The sequence below is a fragment of the Schistocerca gregaria genome, chromosome 1 (genome assembly GCF_023897955.1).
Source record: "Schistocerca gregaria isolate iqSchGreg1 chromosome 1, iqSchGreg1.2, whole genome shotgun sequence".
Classification (NCBI taxonomy): domain Eukaryota; kingdom Metazoa; phylum Arthropoda; class Insecta; order Orthoptera; family Acrididae; genus Schistocerca; species Schistocerca gregaria.
The window spans coordinates 698,026,770-698,052,869 of NC_064920.1; the positions used below are offsets into that span (position 1 = coordinate 698,026,770).

The following is a 26,100-nucleotide window of genomic DNA, read 5'->3' on the forward strand; positions in this document are numbered from 1 at the left end:
TTATATTAACATATTTGATCCTAGCAGAGCCATATTGTTCAGTTTAGCGTATGTCTGTGTTCTAGCTTCTAGTACAAGCAGGTTATTTTTATTTATATGCAATTGCATAAAATGAGAAATTTTTATATTAAGACTTAAACCAAATAGTTGCAAGCTTTTTAATCTGTCATCTGAGGTGGGTTTGGTATAGTTGAGTTTGGGTCCTTGATGAACATCCTTGGGTGATCAGCAAACATTTGAGTTTTTGTTTAGTCATTTGGCATCATGGGACAGTCATTTGTGTACTGTACATCAGGAACAGGAATGAACCAAGTGCCAAACCTTGTGAGCGACTGCAATTTGTACTTGCCAGTTCTCAGTTTAGTTTTATTCCTGTGTCTGCTTTTGTATTGTGAAAGCCATTGTAAGTTATGAGGCAGAGGACACTTAGTGCACCAACATTATTTGCCTCTTAATTCCATTAATAGGTTATGTATGAGAAGAAACATCTGTAATATCCCTATTTCTCAAAATTTATCATTGTGGTCATTACAAGAGGTGTATATCGGAATAATTAATATGTTTATTGGTTGGTTTTGAAACTAGGGCACTCAGTTTTTAGCTCAAGTGCAAGAACAATAACATTTTGTGTAGTGTGTTTGACTGGAGTTTGTCAAATATTTCACAGACATCCTTGCAGTGATTAAACAGATGTTTGACTAACTGTGTAGCTCCTCTCTATCTCTTTCAGAAACATAACTTTTTTTTAAAGTACGTTTCAGTTCTCTTCCCTTGATGGGTGGGGGTTGGGGGAAGAACAGGCTGCTCTAGTGTATGTGACTGCTCTTTGTTAAGCTCTGCATCTAAGTTGACACTGTATGTTTATTTATTTATTTCTTTATTTATTTATTTCATAGTGTTTGCAGTTAGTGCTCTTTCTTCATTTTGGTATAATGATTGATGAAAAAGATTTTTGTTCTAATTGAAAAAGGAAAAGGATTTTTGATTATTTCCCTGGTCTAACGTCCATGGTCTATTGGGGAGCTTTGCTAAGTAGTCTCAGTCATTGCACACTGCTCATTTGGTCCTGCTTTTCCAATATGGTGCCCAGCAGTGCTCCAGCATGCACCTGCTGTCACCAGATCAGCTGCTGCATCGCCTTTTGTCTTCTTCATATGTTCATTGTATTCATTGGATTTATTCTTGTTATCAGAAGACCGTTTTACTTGACAACCTCTGTGGTCTGAATCGACTTGAGAGTCATCTTTGGCCACTGTGTTCAACTGTGATCTTCTTTGTGTCTGTGGTTTGCATTCCAGGTTGCCCACCATTTTGTTCTTGTTGTCTAGAGATGTTTCTGTCTCTTGGTGTTGATGAGACTTATTTTATGTTTGAGAGGCTGCTGAGTGAATGTGTATGTGCTTATCTGTGCCTCTCTGGATTCCCTTTGCTGGCTGTCGGCTGTTGGCTTCTCTCAGCAGAAGACAAGCCACCTCCATTTTGGTATGCCATTCTGAAGCATGACACTGCCTCTTGTAACAGTGAATTGAGAACATGGCACCCTATTCTTCCCAATGTCCCCTTAATGTTGCACCATTGTCTACGACCATGGTGACTTGCAGCTCACAGCATGTTGGTGCTGACTGCCTCTGCTCCGCAACTTGCAGCTCTCTCTCTCTCTCTCTCTCTCCCCCCCCCCCCCTCTCTCTCTCTCTCTCTCTCTCTCTCTCTCTCTCTCTCTCTCTCTCTCTCCCTCTCTCCCCACCATCAATCACACTGGTGGTGAGGATGGCAAGCCGGACAGTAGGGGAGACCACTGCCGTGGAGGTCACTGCCACCATACCTTTGGACTACTGCCATCATGCCTTTGAACTATTCTGAGGGTGAGGCTGTGGCTCTATCAAGCATCCACCTTTGTTGACATGTCTTCTTGGCTGGTTCGGTGACATTCAAGCTGACCTGAATTGTCTTCCTCATATTCCGACGCCAATGCTGCCATATCCAGAGAAGGCTGGGTAACTGCAGTACATGTGGCCAGGCACAGGGAGCACATGTCGGCCTGTCATCTCTGCTTCTGGGGCAGATGTGACTATTGTGCTGTTCCAAGCACTTCATGCAGTTTAGTATGTTGAGGCAGTATTTTACCACATGTCATCCTCTCTGGCATCTAAAGCACTGAGGCTTCAGGTCCAGGTGCGTAGTGAGAATTTTGACGGTCACTGGGACGCTGAAACTCTTCTGCAAGTTGAAGATACCTCTGCAGATCTCTCTGAAGATCTCTCTTTTCTGTGGCTCAACCATTTGCCTTTGCTCTGGTTTGCTTGCCTTGGTCATTGTTTTGGGGGCAGCATTTTCTTCTGTGTGGGCACTGCTGTGGTGTGTTCTGCAGCGACTGACTTTATTGCTCTGTGGTCATCTATGATCTGTGCCTGAATCTCTCTTATGGCATCAAGGTCCATCAACTTGATGCCAAGATTGCTCCAGAAGCAGGTTTTCAGGATGTTGTGCGGCTCTGTCCACCCATTTTCTCTGCATTGGATAAACAGAGGTGAGATGATCATGTCATCTTCACCTTTGTTTTCCGTGGCGGGCATATGTTTAGGCTGATGTGTTCTTAACCCTCGGCAGAGTTGGAATCGTACATTTCTGCTTTGCATCAGCTTGTTCTTTTGTGTAAATGTCTTTGGCCATGCTTTAGAGATAAATAACAATTTGCTTGTGTTGTAAGAATGACACCCATCAATTTTGTGTATGCTACAGCACGGGCAAGGCAGCCTAACAATGACACAACTCTCAAACAGTTCCAGCAGCAGTGTGCTCAGTCACAGTGGTGCGTTCTCCATGGCTGCCCAGGTGGAACTGAACCTAGCATTGTGAAGGTCCCCAAATGACAAGTTCAAAAGTTGGTCAAAAAAGATTTTGTAGGCAACCTCTTTCATGTGTCAAGTCACTTCCTTTGGATTCTTCTGATAAAATTAAGTCTGGAGGCAGTGTTCCCCATAGTTAGATTCATGTGGGTACTTGGCATTAAATCTTTCTACAAAGATATGGTCATGGCCACTCGCTAGTTATGAACCATACAATGTCACGTACTATCATCTTCTAAGCATAGGCTTCCGCAGCGGTTTTCACAGTATATAGATTTCTCTTGGGTATGTGACCACATTGTCAGTGTGTAAAATTGTCTGTTGTTTTGCCTGCTGTTGCAAATGGCCTTCCTCATTGTGCTTTTACTAAATGGAAATAAACCCTGAGGAAGGTCATTTGCAACATTGGCTGAAACAATGGAGATTTTTACACATTGACAGAAGAATTTTATTGTTTTTTTTTTTTCAGCTTGTTATGTGCATTCCATTACATTGCATTTATTTATACTTAAAGTCAGCTGCCAGTCTTTATGCCAATCGTTACTCACATCTCATATTAAAGTCCCCAGTTTTATTTTTCATTTTCAACACTTGTTTTCAATTGGTCATGTTTATCATTTAAGCTTAAATTATCTGGGTAACTGAATTGTAATTTGTGCTGAAAGAGTTTTGCTCGTTTTCAGTGATTAGTTATGTTTTACATCTTACTGGCATTTGGTCACAGTATATTCTAAACCCTTTAAGACTGACATGTCACACTTAATTTTCTTGTTTTGTGTTAAAAACACAGGGACTGTTTGCAAAGGGATGGGAATTTTTCTGGGAAAAAGTATTGAAAACAGCTTCAAATACACTTACTAATGTCCTCCAAAATAGTCTCTCTCTTCTCCCCCCCCTCCCCCCTGCTCCCCCCCCCCCCCCCCCTCTCTCTCTCTGTTTTTCTTACGTTTCCTTCAGCAGTTAGTGGCCATTTAGCTAGAGTCTTTACTCTGCATTCAATGTTGCTGCTACTGCCTGTAATAACAACTGAAGTTTTCAACAGAAGTAGTTTTCAGTATAATTGTGACTAGCAGTTAAATGCTTGTTACAACTCTGCATTTTTTAGATTTATTTATTATTATTATTATTATTATTATTGATGTATGGGAAAGAAGACTTGTGGGACATTATATGCCTTTCAGAATAGAAGTGTCCCATACTTTCTCTCAAACAGTCATGGTAAAATGCTGAATTTCTTATTTGTCCTGTCACTACAAACTTCACGTCAGTAGTTTGTCTTCAGCCGTAAAGACAATGAGTATGCCTTCTGTTTTTTGCTTGGTCCTTCTTCTCTTCTTTCTTGCAGTGAAACCAAGTATGAAAACCCATTCTCCATTTTTGTTTCTGAACTGTACTTTAATGTGTAAGTTTCATGATTGTTTTTCACACTCTGAAGAAAATTGTGTTCAATTGTAAAGCAGTGAGTTACTGTGGTACGAACCATACATTTTCTTTCGAACCATGGAAAACTATGTCAAATTTTTCTCATGCACTTATCCTCAGAAACAGTGTAATGCAAACACTTTTAATGTAGTCCAGTAATGTACACAGCTATTCTGAAAATTGTTTAATATGTTTTGTGCCCAGTTTTTGAAGAAGTTCCATGTAGGGGTGCTCAAGTGTACACTGCATTTCGGTGAGGGACACATCCTTCAAGTAAACTTGATTCAACTTGCGATTTGAACTCAACAGAATCATGCAGGCAACTGAATCAGGCTTACCCATACACCTGAAATCCAACCAGCTGCTAAAGTGGAAGCATCTCTTCCCCATACTCCTGGAGGCTGAAGAAAACCCATTTAATTACTTTTTGAACAGAACTTGTACAGTAATCTTCACTTGCAATGCCATTTGGTCATTTCCAGGTCAGTTTTCCTTTGGGCTCTGTCTTTTAATTTGTTCTAGATGATGTGTATGAAAAGGAGCTGTAGTCACATAGACAATGGTTATGTTTGTTAACATATTTTCAACTTTCATACAGTGGGTAACATAACTTTCACCCTAAATTGCTTATGTATTGCTGTGGCAAGTTAAGCATAATTATAGCATACTGTGAACAAAATTTTAAATTAATGAAGTGATGTGTGACAAACTGCAGTCAGTGAAACCAACATTGAATCAGCGTCATCTCTGATCATCCACGTGGATGTTTAATATTGCTTTAAGCAAGCTACTTATTTTTAGACACATTTACAGTCTAGTCTGTTTAGTTTACAAAATTGCATAAGATACCAGTAGCTAAATAAATTTTCAGTCTAAATACTAATACTAATATGATCACTGACTTCTGTCTAAAAATCTAACACTATAAACTGAAGGACTGAAATGTGTGCAAAAACCTCTCATATTGGCTCAAGTGTTCTGACAGAATATGTTTGCTTGTAAATACTTTACAGTGAGATGTGTAGTGTGTGCTAGTTTGTCTGCATCTGAGGCCACTAAGAATGAATTCTTGTTATGCGTAAAGCAAATTGATTTTGTTTTGTGAATAGTTAACTAAATGTAACTAAATATCCTTGACTTTCAGCTTTGCAGTTTTCTATCCATCATTATTTATGCTATGCAATCACTGAATTGTAACCATCTACCTCTGTTTCTATACAGTAGTGTTTTGACATGGTAATCTGTAATGCAATGATGGACATTATCTTGTGGTATAGCCAGCCACAACATATAGAGTACAACTTTCCCATAGCAAATGACTACATGATAAATAACAAGTGTTCATTAGGAATACGACCCGGTAGTTTCAGTAGGTCACTGAAACAGAACTTCCATCAGCTACAAACATTTTGATGCCCTCACCTGTTGTGCTGGTAGTTATCCAGTTTCTTGTGAAACTTGATTCTCAGTGAGCCTAAAAGCTTTCAAATACCTTTGAAGTTCAGCTGTTTGTTGGGTTAAAGTGTGAGCTACACAGGTGCATACAGTGTGTTCTTCATTGAACTATGATAATGCTTTTGTTCCCCAGCCATATTGAAAAGTACACTACCTGCTGACTGTCTAATCTTGAGAATGATTAATTGTATCACAAGGGAACACTAGCATGTCTGTAGGTTGACCAGGTGATCATTATTCAGTAACCACTTGTGTATATCTGTTAATCAGGAAACATGTTCTTACCCACTGCACAAGCAGGAGCAAGAGGGTCAACAGTCATCAGTTTACATGACCAGAAAATTAGTCCCCCTGGCCCCTGTCACATTTTGACAGGGATTCATATAGTGCTGAAGAAGACAGTGGCATATTATTACAGTGTACCCGGAATATTTATTCTTCTCAGTACCCTTGGCCATACTCCCTTACACATACCTGCATTCTGCTGTGTCAGTTGTTTGATATTTATCTCAGGCTGTGCTTCTGTGTTGATCAGCACTTGCAAGATTTGTGAATAGCAATAGTGTATCTGGCATATGCCAAAAGTCTTTCTCACACCTTGCATAGTGACCATCGTAACTCCTTAAGGTATTTCTGCTATAATCTTTGTAAACCACTTTACTGTGCTGCTGCCGCATTTTTATACTTGTTACTATCAACTGTGCAAAATCAGACTGTTTGCACATGTGCAACAGCAGTTGTGGAATGGCATTCATAATCAAAGAAAGGGTAGTGTTTACCAATTTTCACCAAGAATTATAAATTTTTCTGCAAAGATGTAATGTATCTTAAAGCAGACTTTTCATGTAATTGAGTCCTCATTATTCAGCAAAAGCACTTAATACTTCTGACAATATTTTATACCTCCTAGATTTATCATTGGTACCATGATTTCTGAGCCATTTGTCCTTACTTGCTCAAGATCTTCTTGTAAGACCTTGTAAAAATTACATGTGACTCAACAAATAAGTCAAACAGTCTCTCCTCTTTAATTTTATTGCTGCATCTGATGTCATCTATCATCAGCCACTTAAAAGTTTGAGGTACATCTAACAGCTTTAGTACAAATACTTACAGGAATGGTGAACTAGATGATAACTGGAAAAACAGCAACAACAACCATTTAGAATTTTTTTTTAAATACCCAAAGAGATTGATGGAGTGGCTAATATTTACCTTCAGGAGGTAGAATTCCAAGTTCAGCAGATAGAAATACATGAAGCTAAATAAAGGCTGTACACTTAGATTTCTTCAACACAGGTTTCTACTTCAGGACAGAAAAGAGGGAATATTTAGCAGAGATTGGGGATGAGAGTTCCTGATTACTATATGATCTGCACATCCTCCCACCCATCTCGCTTTCCTGTTCTGAGTAAGAAACCCATGGTTCAGAAATATTATTTTTAAACAAAAACTGTTAGCTTTATTGGGAGTTCTGCCTCTTGGAAGGTAAATACCTTCCAGTCCGTATGTAAGTTACTACAGTAATTTTTTAAACAATGCATTGCTGTACAGTGGCACTACAGATTTATTGTTAGGTCACACTTATCACCAAATGATGTGCACTACATGTAAAAATGCAGGAGGTAGTGACATTAGGAGATAATGCTTTGTAATTGTGTGTACTTGTTACTGGGTCAAACCAATATCCAAGATTACAGATGTAAATGAATGAGAATACAATATGTCAACATTACAGCCGCACTGAGCAGAATAAAATGTGGATCCATAGATTTTTTATGGCATATTTCTCATTCACTCCTATTAACTTCCTCAGCCTTGTTCATTTTGGATTGAACATCATTTACAACTTTTTTGAACTGCTTTTTACAGCTGTCAGCACTTTTGTTTCTCCTTTCTTTTTGTTGGAACTGATCATATTCTGAGTTTCCCCTCCATAGATTGCATTAGATGTTGCTGTATTAACATTTGAATAATTGTTTGGTTGCTGGATCAGATGATTAATTAAGTTTTCTCTTTTGTTAGAGAAATTCTTGACTTTTTGAATTGATATAATAAGGGGCTAGGAAAAAGAAGAAAGTTTTAAGTCTATGGTTTCCCTATTTAAATGATTTTCACCATCTTAAGAAATTAACATGGTTTAAGGGGGAAATAAAATAAAATAAGTGATAAAATGGAACATATTGGACCATTACGCCTTCTAAACACAACAACATGCTCTTACATGTATTTTGTTGTAGATTTTAGATATCATCACACCAGATATTGCTTTTTTTCTGTGTAACTTACTATAACATGTAGGGGGTTCTCGGCCATCAAGGAGAAAAAAGTAAATTCAGGGGATTCATTATAATATTTCTTATTAAGCATTGTTATGAGCACACAGTGATAAGATGTATTTCATATTTTCTAATACAGACTAACATAGTTGTGCCAGTTTTCAACTATTGGTTGAGTTAACTGAAAATGCATAATGTTTATTTTACTGGAGTTGCCAAATGATTTGTCCAAGGTTTAGTCATTAGTAATTTATTGACAGCATAATTTTGCAGATGATAAAAGCTGTATTTTTCCAAATCAGAATTAATTTGTTTTCACTGTCACTTTGCTAAGTTATAGTTAATACATCATCTCCTTCTGCATGCATGTGTTGAGGAATTCTTTGTCATTTGATGTCTTAGAGTCTATACTTTATTCTCCTTGAGGTATAGTTACACATTTATTAATACATAGATTTCAAAAGTTCTATATGGGAAAGGAAAATAATTTCATATCTGTTTCAAAAGGAATTAAAAAATTGTACATAAAGTACTTTTAAGTCCTAATTAATTGATCTGTTTTCCAAAACCTGCTTTTATCTCAGATCTGTAGAATTTTTCAATCCTTTCGTATTTCTGTGGCTTTTTCTTTATATGCATAAAGCTACAAGGCATCTTAGCTGGCACAAGAAACAATTATTTATGTATTCTGCAGTAAAGCTCCTTGTTTCTGAAAGAAATTTGTATTGTTTAGAGTACAGGACTGCATGATTGCCCATTATTCTTTAATATCTAATTCCTTTTTAGAAACACTGCTTTATATTTAACACATAAATTTCACACAGCAGGTCATACCTTGCCATTATTACTGCAGTGCTTAACACAAACTCTGCCGAAATTAACACATGTGTAATTTCTGCAAGTCATATTATGTGGGGATAATTATAGAATTCCATGAATAAAACACAAGTTCACTCCTTATAAAACAGTAGGATGAGGTCTTGATCTTGGGAAAACATTATTTTTAAGTGACACAATTCAAAAGTGCTCTTTCTACTGATATAATGCAGAAATGGTGGCAAGTGTGAATTGTAATGTGTAAGTTTAAACTCAGAACATTTATGTTTATCTAAAGTTCGTGATTTATTTTATGTGATTTTATAAACAAATAATTAATACTAATTAACATACAAACTATAATTACTTAATCTTCCAAACAACTAAATTTATGAATTAGATTTTTAATTAAATGTTTTTCCTTTTTTCCTATCACACTATAGTTGTTCAGGATTAGGCCTCTGCCAGTATTAGTAAGTATATCTTTGCATCTGGTGTGATGTTCCATAGCCTCTTTTACCAGTTAGTTCTGACTTTGCATGAACAAAAACCCTCATAGTTACATATGTATATTCTCAGAACACCTGTTTTTCAGGTAGATTTTTAACTAATTGCTTATATTGTTTTCCCAATGGCCCAAATTTTTTATTGCCTATATGTTAAGTTGGCATGTCTTGCGTAATTTTCTTCAGTAGAATCTGTGTTGGGAATTTCTTTAAGTTGTAAATATTTGTCAAAACTACAAGCAGAATTACATAGCATATCTACAAAACTGCATTTTGTTTAGTATTTTTTCAAGATTGCATTTTTTGGAAGCAATTATTAAAATGGTATGTGTATTATATCACACACCCTCTTGAGACAATATGTCAACCCTCATACCGTTTATCAGCAATATGATTCCATTCTGGTGGACTAGCTTAGTCACAACTATTTTCTTTATTATTTTACAAGCAATAAGTGGCATTGATATTGAAATTTTCATATTTTGGGTTTCTTAAACTAACAGAAGCAATGCGGAGGGTGCAGTTGTCCGCTAATAGGTGCACAAACTGAGATGGAAGTATCTTGAAGATTAATGATCTACAGTTGTTATTTGAAATAAATGTTCATCTAAGATGTACAATTTATGAGAAACCTAAACAACACATGCAGATACATCAGTTGTCTGTTGGATTATGGGACCAGTGATTTACAGTTATGCTGATTTTGAAACTCTGTTAAATGTTTTGAAATAAAATGGTTTTTTGATCTCTGAGGTCACTTGGTCAGGTGCTGAAACAGACATTGCAGCTTCCAAGAAGTACGCACAGGTGTAGAGAGTGTGTGTGAGTGTGTGTGTGTGTGTGTGAGAGAGAGAGAGAGAGAGAGAGAGAGAGAGAGAGAGAGAGTAACAGCCTTGCACTACTAAATAGTGCTGTGACAAAATTTTGCTATTAATGGTGAGAAGCGTGTCAAGAAATGCAGGAAGATTGTGATGATGGCTCGCTTTACTGTAAAATTGTGTTTGGCATTTAAAGAGGGAAGGAGCCCACAGAATTAGGTGCATACTGAATCAGTGGAAAGGAAAGCTTTTGCCCATGACAGTCAAGTAACCAATAGGTTTCTTGCTATTAGGCATGTCAGTATATAAGTTCATCAGAAAGGCTACTAGTGTGTAGTCATTGTATATAGTCTAATTAATATTAAAAAGTAATAAATAGTTATACCCAAAATGTTGTAAGAGTGCTTGGAGAATTTGCAGTTCAGTTTCAGAAAATGCAGTTTACTATTGGCATACGTTAATTAAGAAACTAGATCCATAAAATAACATTACAGTTAAATTAATATTTTACATTTTGCAGATAATTGTCATTACTGTAGAATATTGTGGTATGGGGTACCATCCTGCACATTTTTTTAAATTGCTTTCATTGTATATGGATTGTAAGGAGAAGGAGCAAAAAACTGTTTGGATGATGATTCATATGGTTCGCCATTGTTTATATTGTGTGGGTTTGTAAATGGTTCTTTTTAGTGACCTGCAGTTGCATGATTTATTCACTAATTATGATGGTAAACTTCCCAGAAAGTGAAAGGTTCTTGTGCATAAATACACTCCTGGAAATTGAAATAAGAACACCGTGAATTCATTGTCCCAGGAAGGGGAAACTTTATTGACACATTCCTGGGGTCAGATACATCACATGATCACACTGACAGAACCACAGGCACATAGACACAGGCAACAGAGCATGCACAATGTCAGCACTAGTACAGTGTATATCCACCTTTTGCAGCAATGCAGGCTGCTATTCTCCCATGGAGACGATCGTAGAGATGCTGGATGTAGTCTTGTGGAACGGCTTGCCATGCCATTTCCACCTGGCGCCTCAGTTGGACCAGCGTTCGTGCTGGACGTGCAGACCGCGTGAGACGACGCTTCATCCAGTCCCAAACATGCTCAATGGGGGACAGATCCGGAGATCTTGCTGGCCAGGGTAGTTGACTTACACCTTCTAGAGCACGTTGGGTGGCACGGGATACATGCGGACGTGCATTGTCCTGTTGGAACAGCAAGTTCCCTTGCCGGTCTAGGAATGGTAGAACGATGGGTTCGATGACGGTTTGGATGTACCGTGCACTATTCAGTGTCCCCTCGACGATCACCAGAGGTGTACGGCCAGTGAAGGAGATCGCTCCCCACACCATGATGCCGGGTGTTGGCCCTGTGTGCCTCGGTCGTATGCAGTCCTGATTGTGGCGCTCACCTGCACGGCGCCAAACACGCATACGACCATCATTGGCACCAAGGCAGAAGCGACTCTCATCGCTGAAGACGACACGTCTCCATTCGTCCCTCCATTCACGCCTGTCGCGACACCACTGGATGCGGGCTGCACGATGTTGGGGCGTGAGCGGAAGACGGCCTAACGGTGTGCGGGACCGTAGCCCAGCTTCATGGAGACGGTTGCGAATGGTCCTCGCCGATACCCCAGGAGCAACAGTGTCCCTAATTTGCTGGGAAGTGGCGGTGCGGTCCCCTACGGCACTGCGTAGGATCCTACGGTCTTGGCGTGCATCCGTGCGTCGCTTCGGTCCGGTCCCAGGTCGACGGGCACGTGCACCTTCCGCCGACCACTGGCGACAACATCGATGTACTGTGGAGACCTCACGCCCCACGTGTTGAGCAATTCGGCGGTACGTCCACCCGGCCTCCCGCATGCCCACTATACGCCCTCGCTCAAAGTCCGTCAACTGCACATACAGTTCACGTCCACGCTGTCGCGGCATGCTGCCAGTGTTAAAGACTGGGATGGAGCTCCGTATGCCACGGCAAACTGGCTGACACTGACTGCGGCGGTGCACAAATGCTGCGCAGCCTGCGCCATTCGACGGCCAACACCGCGGTTCCTGGTGTGTCCGCTGTGCCGTGCGTGTGATTATTGCTTGTACAGCCCTCTCGCAGTGTCCGGAGCAAGTATGGTGGGTCTGACACACCGGTGTCAATGTGTTCTTTTTTCCATTTCCAGGAGTGTAGTAAATTCTGATTGTGGCTTGTGCATATGTAAGCTACGTTACATTAATTTTTCATATTTTAAGAAGCAAAGAGCAAAGGAAAATATCCAAGGATTATGGAAATTGAGTAAATATGTGTATGCTTGTCAAACTGCTTTGGTTTCGTGTTATATGTTTTGTATTTGCTCTTGACTACATCTCTGATGTAAACATTTTGTCCCAGGCATAGTCTATGTGAAGGATTAACAACCTTTGGTCTGTTACACCAGTCCTCATGAGTGCGGTTTTTTGGCAACTTCACACTCATTTGGAAGATGCCAGCTTGGTAACCCATCTCTACTTCTGAAACACAATCCTCAGACAGTTAAAATATGAACAGAGTACTCAGATTTCCTTGACTAGTGCCAGTTGAATAAAATTCTTCTGACTGTTAGGCTGTCACATTACGTATCACTAAAATAACTAAAAAACCAATGTTTCAGTGTTATGCCAGCCAGGGTGGCTGAGCAGTTCTAAGTGCTACAGTCTGGAACTGCGCGACCGCTACGGTCGCAGGTTCGAATCCTGCCTCGGGCATGGGTGTGTGTGATGTCCTTAGGTTAGTTAGGTTTAATTAGTTCTAAGTTCTAGGGGACTGATGACCTTAGAAGTTAAGTCCCATAGTGCTCAGAGCCATTTGAACCATTTTTCAGTGGTCTTTGCAGCAGTTTTCTTCAAACTGCTGCAGGGCAACTAAACTACTTTTAAAAGGCACTCATTCCTTCTCACTCATGTTGTAAGTGACAATTGCACCCACAGGAAAGGCATCCAGCCACAGAATAAAACTAAAAATAACTCCTAGATCATGGAAAATTGCTGACAGCAGACTGGCAGAAATGGACAGTGGATGACTGGCAGCAAGTGAATGGAGTGATGAATCATGCTATACCATGTGACAGTTCACTGAAGGTGTTTGTTCGGGTTTCTTGAATGCCTGTAGAACATTAGTGGACATCATATGTAGTGCCAACAGTGAAGTATGGAAGAGGTGGTGTTACTATATAGAATATTTTTGATTGTCTGTGTGTGGGCCTCGTTTTGTGCTTAACAAAACACTAGACATAGAAGCATATGAACGCATTTTACAAGAGTGTGTGCTGTGTATGACAGAGAATTAGCTTGTAGACCTGGCTGTTTGTATGAGCATGACAATACATCCTGTCATAAAGCAGCACATTGAGACAATGGTTTGTGGACACTTAACATTCCTGAAATGGACAGGTGTGCCCGGAGTCCCAATCTGAACCCAATGGAGAAAACCTTTGGGATGTGTTAGGACATTGACTTTGCTCCATGCCCATGTGTCCCATCACTACCTTCTATGATTTCAGCTCGTGAGGGAGAATGGGATGCTATTCCTCCACAGACATTCAGATACTTCGCTGAAAATGGCCACATAGAGTTCAAGCCTTTATAAAGGTGAAGGGTTGGCACACTCCATATTAATGTCCACTAATAGGTGTCCAGATACATTCAATCAGATAGTGTTTTGTAGTATTTCATAATGAAGGCAGATCTGTGATGATGTCTGAGCTGCACAGCACTAACACAGTGGAACAACGTTTTCAAGTATAGGTAATCTTAAAAGATCTGAAACAGTAAATGGTCTCTACTTATCAAGTACTAAACCAGGGGAAATTAGTGCAGTGCTGAAGGATACACAAACTTGAAAAATGATTCAAGAGATAATATTCAAAACTATAAAGGAAAGAGGGTAAAAATTAAATAAGAAGGTAAAAAAAAGGAGCATTTATGGTAGGGATGTGACCATGACTATCAAGGTTCAAATATCAGAGAACCAACAGTACTCTGTTAATACAGTAATTGGTTCCTCAGAGGTGACAGTCAATTTATTTTCATCAAGATGTTTTGAAAGGTAGCATACTATGTGGACAAAACACTAACAAAAGTATTAGCAGATGTATAGAATTATTCAGAATATATCCTATACTTACTGACATTATAATAATAAAAATACTGTTCTTTCTTAAAGTTTATCAGAACATTAATGTGACTAAACCCCCTTGAAGTACTATAGTGTTTATGACGTACAGTTTGAAATGTAAATCATGATTTCTTCATCTCCACAATCACGAAAAGCCCTGCCAGTATGATGATTGTGTTTCATGAGGTTTGCCCAACTCCAGACATTTGCTAATTTTATATTTTACATTTTCCTTCATGTTGTGTTGGTGGTCAGCTATCTGAGATGGAAGCATCTGATCTCCCTATAGTCTGATAACTGTGATGGTGTTTCGTTATGGAGGATCTACAGTCTGACCTAAGAAACAATGAGGAGTTGGGTGATAGCAAAACTCACAAGGAGTTAGCCACAGAAGACAAAAATGACAGGGGAAGAAAGGCAAGAAAGATGGAAGGGCAACAAATGGAATGTATTAAACAGAAATGGAAATTGTGCTAGAGAATCGGGATGTAGGATTTAAACAATAAATGTGAGGAAGATGAAGAGACTTTAGGAAACTATCCAGACATTAAATGATGTGACTTGGAAACACCTTTACAACACTATGCTATTATGGTTTTTTATTGCATATTTCAGTCTACAGTCACACAAATGGTATCATTACCGGTTTTGATTTAGGTAGTATCTACCTTAGGTTGACAGAAATACGGATATGCCGAAAACAGATGCCTAATATGTTGTAGGAAAAGTGATTGTATTGAAAACAGCTTCCAGTCACCTCAGAATGCACAAATACATGCCCTGGATGGTGTTGAAGGGAATTTTATGTCATTCTTCCTGTAGAATAGTGGCAAGTTCCAGTAAAGATATGGAGGTGGATAGCTATCACACATCCTTCTCTCCAAAGTGGACCACAAAGGCTCAGTAGTATTAAGATAAAATGATTGTGGTGGCCAGGGGAGCTGTGACAGTTCATCCTCGTACTCGCAAAACCAGTCCTGGATTCTGCTAGCTGTGAGGACAGGGGCCCTGTCATCTTGGAACATGCAGTTCCCACTTAGAGTTTCCTTTGTGCTGTTTTGGTACTGAGGGTTTTAAATGCAACATACAGTTCTGCAGTGACTTTTGCAGTTGTCATCCTTTTATTTTTTGTCATAATTCTCTTCACTGACATGATAACTCAACACAACTTTTGCCCCTATTGTGACTTAATGGGTGATGTTTTTCTGCTTTCTCCGTAAGCGGTAGAAATCTTTTTATATGGTGCCCCTTGAGAAACCAAACACTTCAGCTGACTTGGTTACAGAGCACTCATCATATGAGCACCAACAATTTTCTCATATTCAAATTCACTTAGCTCTGACATTATGGACTCACAGCTATGCAGAACAATGTTCTGACCACGACTGACACTTGCAACTTGTTGCAAACATTGCACAGGTGCCGTTCATGGTCAAATACAACAGTGCAATCTGCAGGCTTGTCTAACATCTGCATTTATGCTCAAACTTGCATTTCTTGCCATCTTTTTATACTTTTGTCCATCCTCTCCTTGTAACATATTAAACAGATCACTTCAAAGTCATATGAGTATAAGCTAACATGTGGCACCTATGCAAAACTTTATATAGGCCATTCAGGCATGTCTTTTGATGTCCACTTTAAAAATCCGCTGGTGATGACCTAGATACAATTTGTGAGTCATAAGACTGAAATATATAACAAAAAAAATTACAGGATGGACACTGTGTTTCCCTAAGTCAGTTTGCCCAGTCAGTATTGAGTGGAACTGGTAAGCATACCAAAGTAACAATTTGGAATTGTCTAACCAGCCAGCTAGTATGCTCCATCAGCTTACCTCTTCTACTACCATAGGAGGCATCAACCCAATCAGAGGTTGAGTGAACAGAATGGAGGAGATAGTTATTTGACCAGAGTAGAGCTGGCCAGGGGTTGCAAGGTGACTGTTTAGTGGGCTGGGTTGATTCCTGTGCTGTCATTTGAGGCTGTGAGAAAACAGAGGTGGACTTTATTACTGTGTGTTGAAGCATACCTTGGGTGACACACAGAGCAGTATTTTCTCTGGGTATATTGTAGTGTTAGTAATCAGGAAATAAATTAATATGTCTGCTGGGGGGGGGGGGGAGGGGGAGAGAGGGAGAGAGAGAGAGAGAGAGAGAGAGAGAGAGAGAGAGAGAGAGAGAGAGAGAGAGAGAGAGAGAGATCCCAGCTACTTGGGAAGTTTTTGCTTAATTATGTGTTTGAGAGGTTGCAGATCTTAAAACTGATTTCAGTTATATTCCATCACTTACAGGGTTTTTTGTAAAATGAAAATAAATTTTTATTAAAAACATTTATTTGTTACAGTCAACAAAATGTATTATATTTTCTTACAGCTAATAAAAACAAAAGTATAATTTATACACAAATTGTAGGTCTACTGTTTTTTTAATATTCTCTTCTTCTATGCATTCATTTCTGAATTCCTTATCTGGTCTCTTGAATGAGCATCCAACAGAAATCAGCTAACATAATGGTATTCCATCTTCCTTCATAACACCTTTTGATGTCATAGACTTCATGTGGAATCATTCATCTTGTTCTTCACTGCTAGCCCCCAATTTTTCTGGAAAGTAGTCAATATGGGAGAGTAAAAAAATGAATTTCTAAGCCCATCTTACATCCCTTAGCTTCATTACTTGCCAGCACATTTTATAATGATTTTGTAGTCGGGATCCTTAGTATTTCTCAAAAAGTTGTGCACTACATTCTTGAAAGAGTCCCACACTTCTTTTTCTCCCATTGTTTCCAAAAAGAAATCAGATAAAAGATTTCTTACGTTGGGACCAGTGAAAACTACCTCTGTTTGCATGACTTCAGACTGTTTCTGGTTCTTAGAATACAGATATCCGAAACAAAGCCCATCTGTTGCCAGTGATTTGAAAACTGCTTTATAAGCCCCAATTTAATATGAAGAGGTGGTAATAAAACTTTTCCTGGTGGAATAAAGGTTGTATTGATTACTTTTTCCCAATGTGCCCAGTCAGTTTTTGTGTGGTGCAGTTGTCTGGCACTACTATCCTGTAAACAAAGAAAGAAAGGATACTTTTATAATCCCCTGCTGACTAAAAAAAACATCATTAGTATTTTGAAATCTCTACAAACCGTCCATTGATGCACGTAACATTTGATTTTTTCAAGAACCGTAATGAAGTCATTATAGTTTCCTTGCAAATGAAACAAATGTGCCATAGGAAGAGTTGCAAATACGTTTCCATTTGCAGCAAGACTTCTTTGAGGCAAACTTTCAAAGAATCAGTTGATATGAATCTTTCTGGTGAAGCATGTTTAATTTCAGCACACATAGTGGGCCCATGAACAATCCTTACAATAAACCAGATTGCCCTCCATAGGAAATGACAGACCTAGGTCTCTTACTAAGTTGTTCAGCTCACTCTAAGAAAAAAATTGAGGTGTCTACCAACAATAAAATCTGAGCTAGATTCATTCTGGGAAATGGACGTATCTGAGTCCTCTGACTCACTCTGGATGTCATCTGAATTAGAACATAGCTGTGAAGCTGATATTTCATACCCATGAGACACTGAATGAACAGCTGAGTCAGGGTTGAGGTTTGATTTTTTTGTTCCTTTTCTGTGTTAAATCCTTTCACATCTACCGAGCAGAAGTAGCAGAGGGTTGTTTTATTTTTCTGTTCATGTCATATCATAGCAGTGCCAAAACAAAATGAGATTTCTTACCTAATAAACCAGAAACAAAGATCTTCCTCATAACTTCTGTGCACCTTATGTTTAACCCAAGCTTTGTCTTGATCTCCAAGATTCAATCTGAAATTCACAAAATAAACTTCCTTCAAAAAAATCACAAATTTTTCTTTGTTGATCTTTTACTGTGTATTCACCACGAGCATAACAAAAGCGGTCGGGTTGAAATTACACAACCTCTGTAAGCCAGATTCCAGAAACAAAAACACAGGCACAGTAGTGTTTGAATGCTGGATATAAAGTGAGTGTGGTGTTAGATAGCTACTGAGATATTGCAGTAGATGGCTAGTGAGATACTGAACTTAATTAGCTCATTGAAACATGATCTAATAACATGTTCTTTATATGGTTACCAGACGTGTTGCAGTATGGCTTATTGTTCTGCAAAAATGATGATTTTGAGTCAGATATGAGTTTACTGTGATTGAATTTTTTAAAAATATTATTGGTCAGAGCCAATATTTTTTATTCTTGTTGTATCAGAAAACATGCATGTCATTGTTCTTAATTTAATTTTCCTGCTTTCTATGTCAAAACTAACAATATTCCTGTTGCTTTACACTCATCAGCAACCTTCAGTCTATCTATATGCTTCTAACAGTTGTATCAAATGAGTTTCATCCTCGTAGAAAACAAAAGAATGATTATATTCTACTAAACATAAAGCAGATTCACTATTATAAATTTGAACATTCATTGACATGGTAATTTTTGAAGATTTCTATGTCTAAATGCCTCAAAAACTTGTTACAGAAATAGAAGGGCGTCAACTTGACCAAGGTATTTGAATTTCATATCCAACCAAAGGAGTCATATTCTGACTGAAATGGTGTGAAACCTACACATGAGGAAGATTCACCCTGTGACAGCACTGTAATGTCGAGTGCTGCTGAGTTATGCAGTTGTTCAGTGGCAATTTATTCTGACTGAAAGCTTGGTTGTGACACATTGTTTTATCACTGGGGTTTCTGTTATATTTAATTTTTGATTTACTATACTTTTGGAATAATTGTATATACTTGGTGTGGCATTTGTCTGAGAACTGGAGGAAACTAGCAGAAAAATGTTCTGCGAGGACTGTTGTTCAGTTCTTCTTGTTTCTGTTCTTTTGTCATTTGTTGTAGTTTGGATTCCATTTTTGAGTTAGATCTGCATAATAAGAGCATTGCTAAGGTTGGTTGTAAGGTGGGAACAGAGTATGGAGAGGCTGTTTGGAATCATGCCATAACAAAAACACACCTTTAGTGCAATAGCTGATAATAGATTCTAGTCCATTGCTGAATGTTGTAATCAGAGCAATCTGTTTTCCTTGTTCTGCTTGGACATTGTCTGTCTTTATTTGTATATTTTCCTTTTTTCATGTTTATTTTATTCTCTCTTCTATCTTTTGTATTTTATGACTCTTTTAAGAATATAGGTCACATTTTTAAGTTGGCAGTTACAAGACTAGAGTGAACACAATAAGGTGGGTAGTAAGCAACATTTCAGTATTTAGAGTCAAGATACCATGTGGCATAAAAGCCTATCATGTCATTCTGCCACATCTCTCTCTCAGATGTGCACTTTGGGTATACACTGGATGTTAGTTAGTTTGTTAGTTACATGTTCCATTGATCAGTCTCACGGTAACAGTTACGATGTGGAACGTGTCAAGTGCATAAGAAATGCGCACATGAATCAAGATTTTTTTATTTATATTTTTTTTTAAGCTTAAAATTTTTGTTACCTACCCCACTCCCTTAAATGGCACAAAATGCGTATATTATACCTGTAGATTTATTTATTCCTATTCAAGAATTCATCTATGATATAGGAGGAGTTGTCAATGAGTTATGATATTAATGATGTAAATAAAATAGAAAGAAACTTCCACATGGGAAAAATATATAAAAACAAAGATTCCAAGACTTACCAAGCAGGAAAGCGCTGGTAGACAGGCACAATAAACAAAACACACAAACACACACACAGAATTTTTAGCTTTCGCAACCGACGATTGCTTCTTCAGGAAAGAGGGAAGGAGAGGGAAAGACGAAAGGATGTGGGTGTGTTTGTGTGTTTTATTTATTGTGCCTGTCTACCGGCGCTTTTTCGCTTGGGAAAGTCTTGGAATCTTTGTTTTTAGATATGATATTAATCTTTGTTTTTAGATATGATATTAATTTATTTTTGAAACTATTACTGCTGTCTGTCAGACATTTTATTTCATCTGGTAATTTATCAAAAAGTTTTACAGCATCATATTTTACCCCTTTCTGTGCCAAGTATAGGTTAAATAGAGAATAGTGTAAGTCTGTCCGTCTTTTGGTATTATAATCATGAATGTCGCTGTTGTTTTCAAACTGGTCCATGTTGTTGAAAACAAATTTCATTACTCAGTAAATGTACTGTGAGGCTGCTATAAGAATTCCTAATCTTTTAAACAGGTGCCTACAAGATGTGTGACTATGAGCCCCACACATTATTCTAACCACTTTCTTTTGAGCAGTCAATACTTTTTGCCTAAATCTTGAGTTACCCCAAAATATTATTCTGTATGACATCAGAGAGTGAAAATATGCAAAGTATGTTAGCTTACTAATTTCTATATTCTCAAAATTGGCAATTATTCCGATTGCAAAAGTTGCTGAACCTAGTCGCTTTAGGAGACCCAAAATATGAATTTTCCAATTAAGATTCTTATCTATATGTACACCCAAAACTTAGTATGCTTGTATACTCTACCCTGGCTACTGACTTCTGTTTATGTGTTATATTTATTGAAGGAACGTCACTCCATGCAGAAGAAAATTTGATGTACTGTGTTTTTTCAAAGTTCAGAATGAGCCCATTCGCAGAAAACCAATCGATAACTTTTCCAAAGACATTATTTGTGTAATTTTCTATTGGAGTTTCTTTTCCTGGATTAATAATTATGCTTGTATCATCATCAAACAGTGTCTATTTAGCTTCTTGTCTCAGATATGAAGGGAGGCCATTCGCATGTATCCAAAACAGAAGGGACCTATCATTGAACCCTGTGGAACGCCTAATGTAATTTCACCCCTGTTAGATGTAGTGGGAAACTTCCTTAAATCACTTGAACCATATAAAGAAAATTTTTGCTTCCTGTGCTGTAGATATGATTTAAACCATTCATATGCTGTTCCACTTACACCATAGAATTGTAATTTCTGTAACACAATGACATGCTTCACTCAATAAAATTCTTTGGATAAGTCACAGGAAATTCCTTTTGGTGACATTTTACTGTTTAAAGACTCTGTTATGTGGGAACTTAAATTGTATATTGCTGTCTCTGTGGAACAGCATTTTTGAAATCCAAACTATGATTTACGAAGAATCCCATTACTGTTGAGATGGCTAACCATTCTTGAATACATTACTTTCTCAATAATTTCTGAAAATGCTATAAGCAAGAGTAATGACCAGTAATTATTGACATCAGTGGTGTCCCCTTTTTTGTAGAGAGTCTTGACAATGGCATATTTTAACCTGTCTGGGGAAATACTGCTCCACATTGTTTTAATATCTCGTTAAGGATGTCATCTACTCCAACTGAACATTTATTTTTCAAAGATTTAATGATTTTCATTATTTCACGAGAGGTTGTTAGATGAAAATTAATCTGACAAGTATTTCTCAAAACTGACTCTCCCATGTACTTCTTTGCTTTTTCTTTCGAACTATTCTCACCAATTTTTTCACCTACATCTAGGAAATTGTTGTTAAATGCATTATTTACTTCTGTGCTGCTGGTTAAGATGGTATAATTCTCTTTCATAGTAATAGTACCTACCCCAGTGATTACTTTTCCTGTCTCTCTTGTAACACCATTCCACATTGATTTTATTTTATTGTCTGAGTTGTTAATTTCATATCTAATATACATACATATGTTATGATTTTCTGACAACTTTTCGCAGTATGTTACAATAATTTTTATAGTGTAAAATTACTTCTGAGTCTGTACTAATTCTTGCTGTCTCATACAATTTTTCTTTCTTTCTTTCTTTCTGAAGACACTTTAATACCTATAGTAGTACAAGGTTTCTTTGAAAACTGTTTGGTACTAAATTTAGTAATGTTTTTGGGGCAACATTGTTCAAAAAGGGATATAAATTTATCAAGAAAAATGTTGCATTTATCATTAGCATTTGTCTCATTATTTACATCTCTGCAAATAACATTTCTTAATCTTTCTCTGAAGTGCTCTGTAGATACCGGGTTGACCAGCCTTACACTTTTACTTAATTTTCTCTGAACTGTACACCCTGCTAGCTTTTGTAAGTTAATCAATTGAGCATCATGATAAACCATTTATCACAGGGAAAGCAAGTATTAGTTTTTTATCCTCTTCTTGTGCAAATACATTATCTATTACAGGACTAGTGTTTTGAGTTATATGTGTAGGGAAGTTGATCGCTTATTATAAGTTATATGTCATTAATAAAACTTCTAGTTCACTTTTCCTATCGGAATTTCTGAGACATTTTACATTGAAATCACCACAGGTTAATAACTTCTACTTTTTGTATGACAAACAGCATAATAGTGTGTCAAACTTTTTTATGAATAGCTCCCGATCTCCTAATGGGGACTTGTACACTGTTGCCAATGTCAACACTACATTATCTAGCTGTAGTTTACATGAACAAACTTCAGAGTGCTGATCAACACACAATTTGCTTACTTCTACAGTTTTGTACTTATATCCTTGTTTTGTGTAAATGACAACTCCTCCTTTATCCATGCTAGATATGCAAGTGTAAGATGCTAAATTATACCCATTTATACTGAGACTTTACCTCCCCACAGTTACATGGTGTTCAGGCAGATTAAGTATATCAATTTCATTCTTGTTTTTGAGATCACCTAAATGCACTGACAGCTCATCTACTTTATTTTTTATTCCCTTGACATTTTCATGAAGTAAATTGATACTACCCTTAGCTTATCCCTATAGAGTGTACATGAAGCTTCTATTTTTCTTGAATGTTGTCTGTCTGGACCTTGGCTTTATCCTAAAAAACATGTCTGTCTGGTCTCATTAACCACAGGAATCATCCCTTGTGTAACTGTGGCCCCCTTGTTAGTGATGATTTTCATGTTAGTGCATGTATGACAGTGACAGTGTTGCTGTTGGAATGTTCATTATGGCTGGAATATTGTATTAAAACTGCTTGAAATAGTCTTGAAGCTTTTCACTATTGTGGCAGGATATGTTTTGCCTACAGTTGCAATCTTCATTATATAAGGATAAAAAAATTAGCCATGCAGCCACTAAATATGTTTATTTTGCAGACCACTGTCAGAGCATTATAGCTATGCTCCCAATGCAAACTGTTCATTTTTGGTTGTAAAAGTGGAGTACATTCATCAGGTTGAAGCAGCACACTATTAACAAAAAGCAGTACCCTTTCAACAATCATCATAAAGAGCACATGCACCCCTGAAAAATGACGAATAGTGATTCAAGTACTTAAGAGAATGCAAAAATATGGAACTTTGTCGATGGCCCGTTCCAAAATTTTGAAGAAGCGAGACTCATTATGTGAAAAGATATGAACTACAAATGACTTCCAAGTATACTTCTGAATTTACTGATGGCAAAAGTGATGTCCATGCCTAGTTGATGTTTGATCAAGATATGTAAAATCCAGGTAAGATCATCAGTACACATTCAAGAATGAGTCTTTCGCTCTGCAGTGGAGTGTGCACTGTTTATAAACTTACGGAGAGATTAAGGTTTTGTGCTTGATTGGAACTCAAGCCCAGAACTTTACCTTTTTATGGAATAAGCCACTTTTTTGAAAGACCTAAGTTACTCCAATCATTATGAGGGCCAGAAACTTTTGAATACAAAACAAGCCAATTCCACATTATGTTTTTGGATGTCTAATGTCAACACTATCTGTCCATGTACCTCAAAGTTTTTATGTCGGCATCTCTCAAGTTTTGATCTTGGCATCATCATCTTGTTACTCAAACCAGACTGAATACACCAGTGATGATTGAAATTGTAGGGAAGAAAGGATCAGGTTCACAACTACTGTAGCTGTAGTATATAACAAACCTTATACACTGTGCAATTTTATTTCTCATATGAGCTATGAATGAGGTGTGTTCAAAAAATTTCAGAACTTTTTCCACAGAATTTTTCTACGCTTAACCTGTTACTTATGTGAATGGTTTCCTTTGAAATACTCTCCTCCACTATTTATACACCGCTACCAATGCTGTTTCCACTTTCGAAAGCAGTCTTAGTACACCTCTTGCTGGACGACATGAAGCACATCAGCAAATTTACTTTTATCTTGTCCATCGTTGCAAATCTCCACACTTTCAATGGCATTTTCAACTATGGGAATAAAAAAAAGTCTGCAGAGTGTGGAGGATGAGGCAGTGCAGAGATTTTGTTTTTTCCGCAACAGTACGCACCAACAGGGATAATTGTTTGCAGCTGTTATCGTGATGCAAGAAGCATGAATTGTCTTGCCACGTTTCATGCCATTTCCTTCTCGCATTTTCTCGCAACGTGCCCATAGTACCATCAATTAACAGTTTGTCCCTGTGGCATGAATTCATGGCAGATCAATCTTTCAGAGTCAAAGAAAACTATCAGTATGGTTTTCACAATTAGCTTGACCTGATGAGCTCTCTTTGGCCTTGGAGAAGCTTCAATCTCTTGGACAGTCAGTCTTCGATTGGCATACACAATTTTGCTGATGTTCCTGACCTGAGCATTGTCGGTAGACATCAAAGGGCGTCCTGAACGAGGGGCATCTTTAACTTCTGTCCGCCCATTTTTAAACTTTGTGAACCATTCATAACACCTAATGTGGCTTAAGCACTCATCACCGTAGGTTTCCTGCAACATTTGGTGTGCCTCTGTAAAGGTTTCCTTGAGTTTCACAAAAAATTTAATGCTGACGCGTTGCTCCTCTAACTCCGCCATCTCGAATTTCGCTAACTGTGCGACACATTGTTCTTCTCAATACAACATTAAACAATAACTAACAGATATACAACAGTGAAACTCCTGGCAGTAATGCATTAAATGCAGGCATGTGCATGGACGCCTACAGCATGTCGCTCCAACACACTACTAGTGCGAAATTATGAATGTTTAATGGTATTCTATGAACATGTATCTGGCATTTCTTTAATCAAAATTCAGATGATAATGTTTCACCTGCAGGTGTAGTAAGCATTGAAAGAGAATTTGGATAAATCATAGTCACTGATATTGTAATACGATTATGACTATTTCTTCTATTTTCTGAAAGTATCAATATTGTAAGTGAATTAAACAAGAATGTGGTGATATGATGTATATACAACTGTAGGCTACTTACTTAAAAAATTTTGGGAGGGAGCATGGTTGTCTTGGCAAACATATTACTTACTCTAACAATGTAAGAAAAACCTTTCTGGTATAAATATATTACTTGCTATAATAACAGTATAAAAATCCATTACAGCAAAATACACCATATTGGTAACATATTTCTGTTGTCACGTGAACACAGGTAATAGTATTTATTTGCAGGTGAAAAACATGTAGATCACCACAACCAGCCCCCACCACCTTTCTTTTCAAGTGGCTATTCTGCGTTTTCAGATGTGCTAAAACTATTTTTCAGATGTGCTAAAAGTATTTCCACTGGAACCCGAATTAATTCTGCGTATGTAATTTCATACATTTACATTACTTGTCTAATGACACTTCTGACATGTAAAACAAGTATCTTTTAAAATAAAGAATACTTCTGTTTTCTGGAGATGTTTAGCATCGTGATGTGCCACCTAGGCTACATCTAATATTAGCAAATTAAAAATATTTGTGAAACTAATAAAAAACCAAACTGAATTGTAAATGATAACATTAGAAAATAAGTAGTTATACACAACATACTAGGTCTGTTCAGAGAATTCCAGAACAGTGCGCAGAATTTTTCTACACTTACCTTTTATTTATTGTGCATGGTCTCTTTCAAAATGCTCTCCTCCGCAATTGATATACCGCTCCCAAC

The 26,100-nt window shown here is 37.7% G+C and overlaps 1 protein-coding gene across 13 annotated transcripts in view; it reads left to right on the forward strand.

The window, feature by feature from the left end:
• Positions 1 to 26,100, forward strand: part of LOC126364990 (peripheral plasma membrane protein CASK) — a 1,315,013-nt gene that overhangs the window by 1,142,103 nt on the left and 146,810 nt on the right. For 4 of the 13 annotated variants that reach the window (XM_050008103.1, XM_050008110.1, XM_050008104.1 and 1 more), the window contains exon 5: positions 9,262 to 9,291. The exons of the other annotated variants lie outside the window; for them this stretch is intronic. In XM_050008103.1, coding sequence (XP_049864060.1) covers positions 9,262 to 9,291 — 30 coding nt within the window. The remainder of the gene's footprint in view (positions 1 to 9,261; positions 9,292 to 26,100) is intronic. 13 annotated transcript variants of the gene reach the window in all.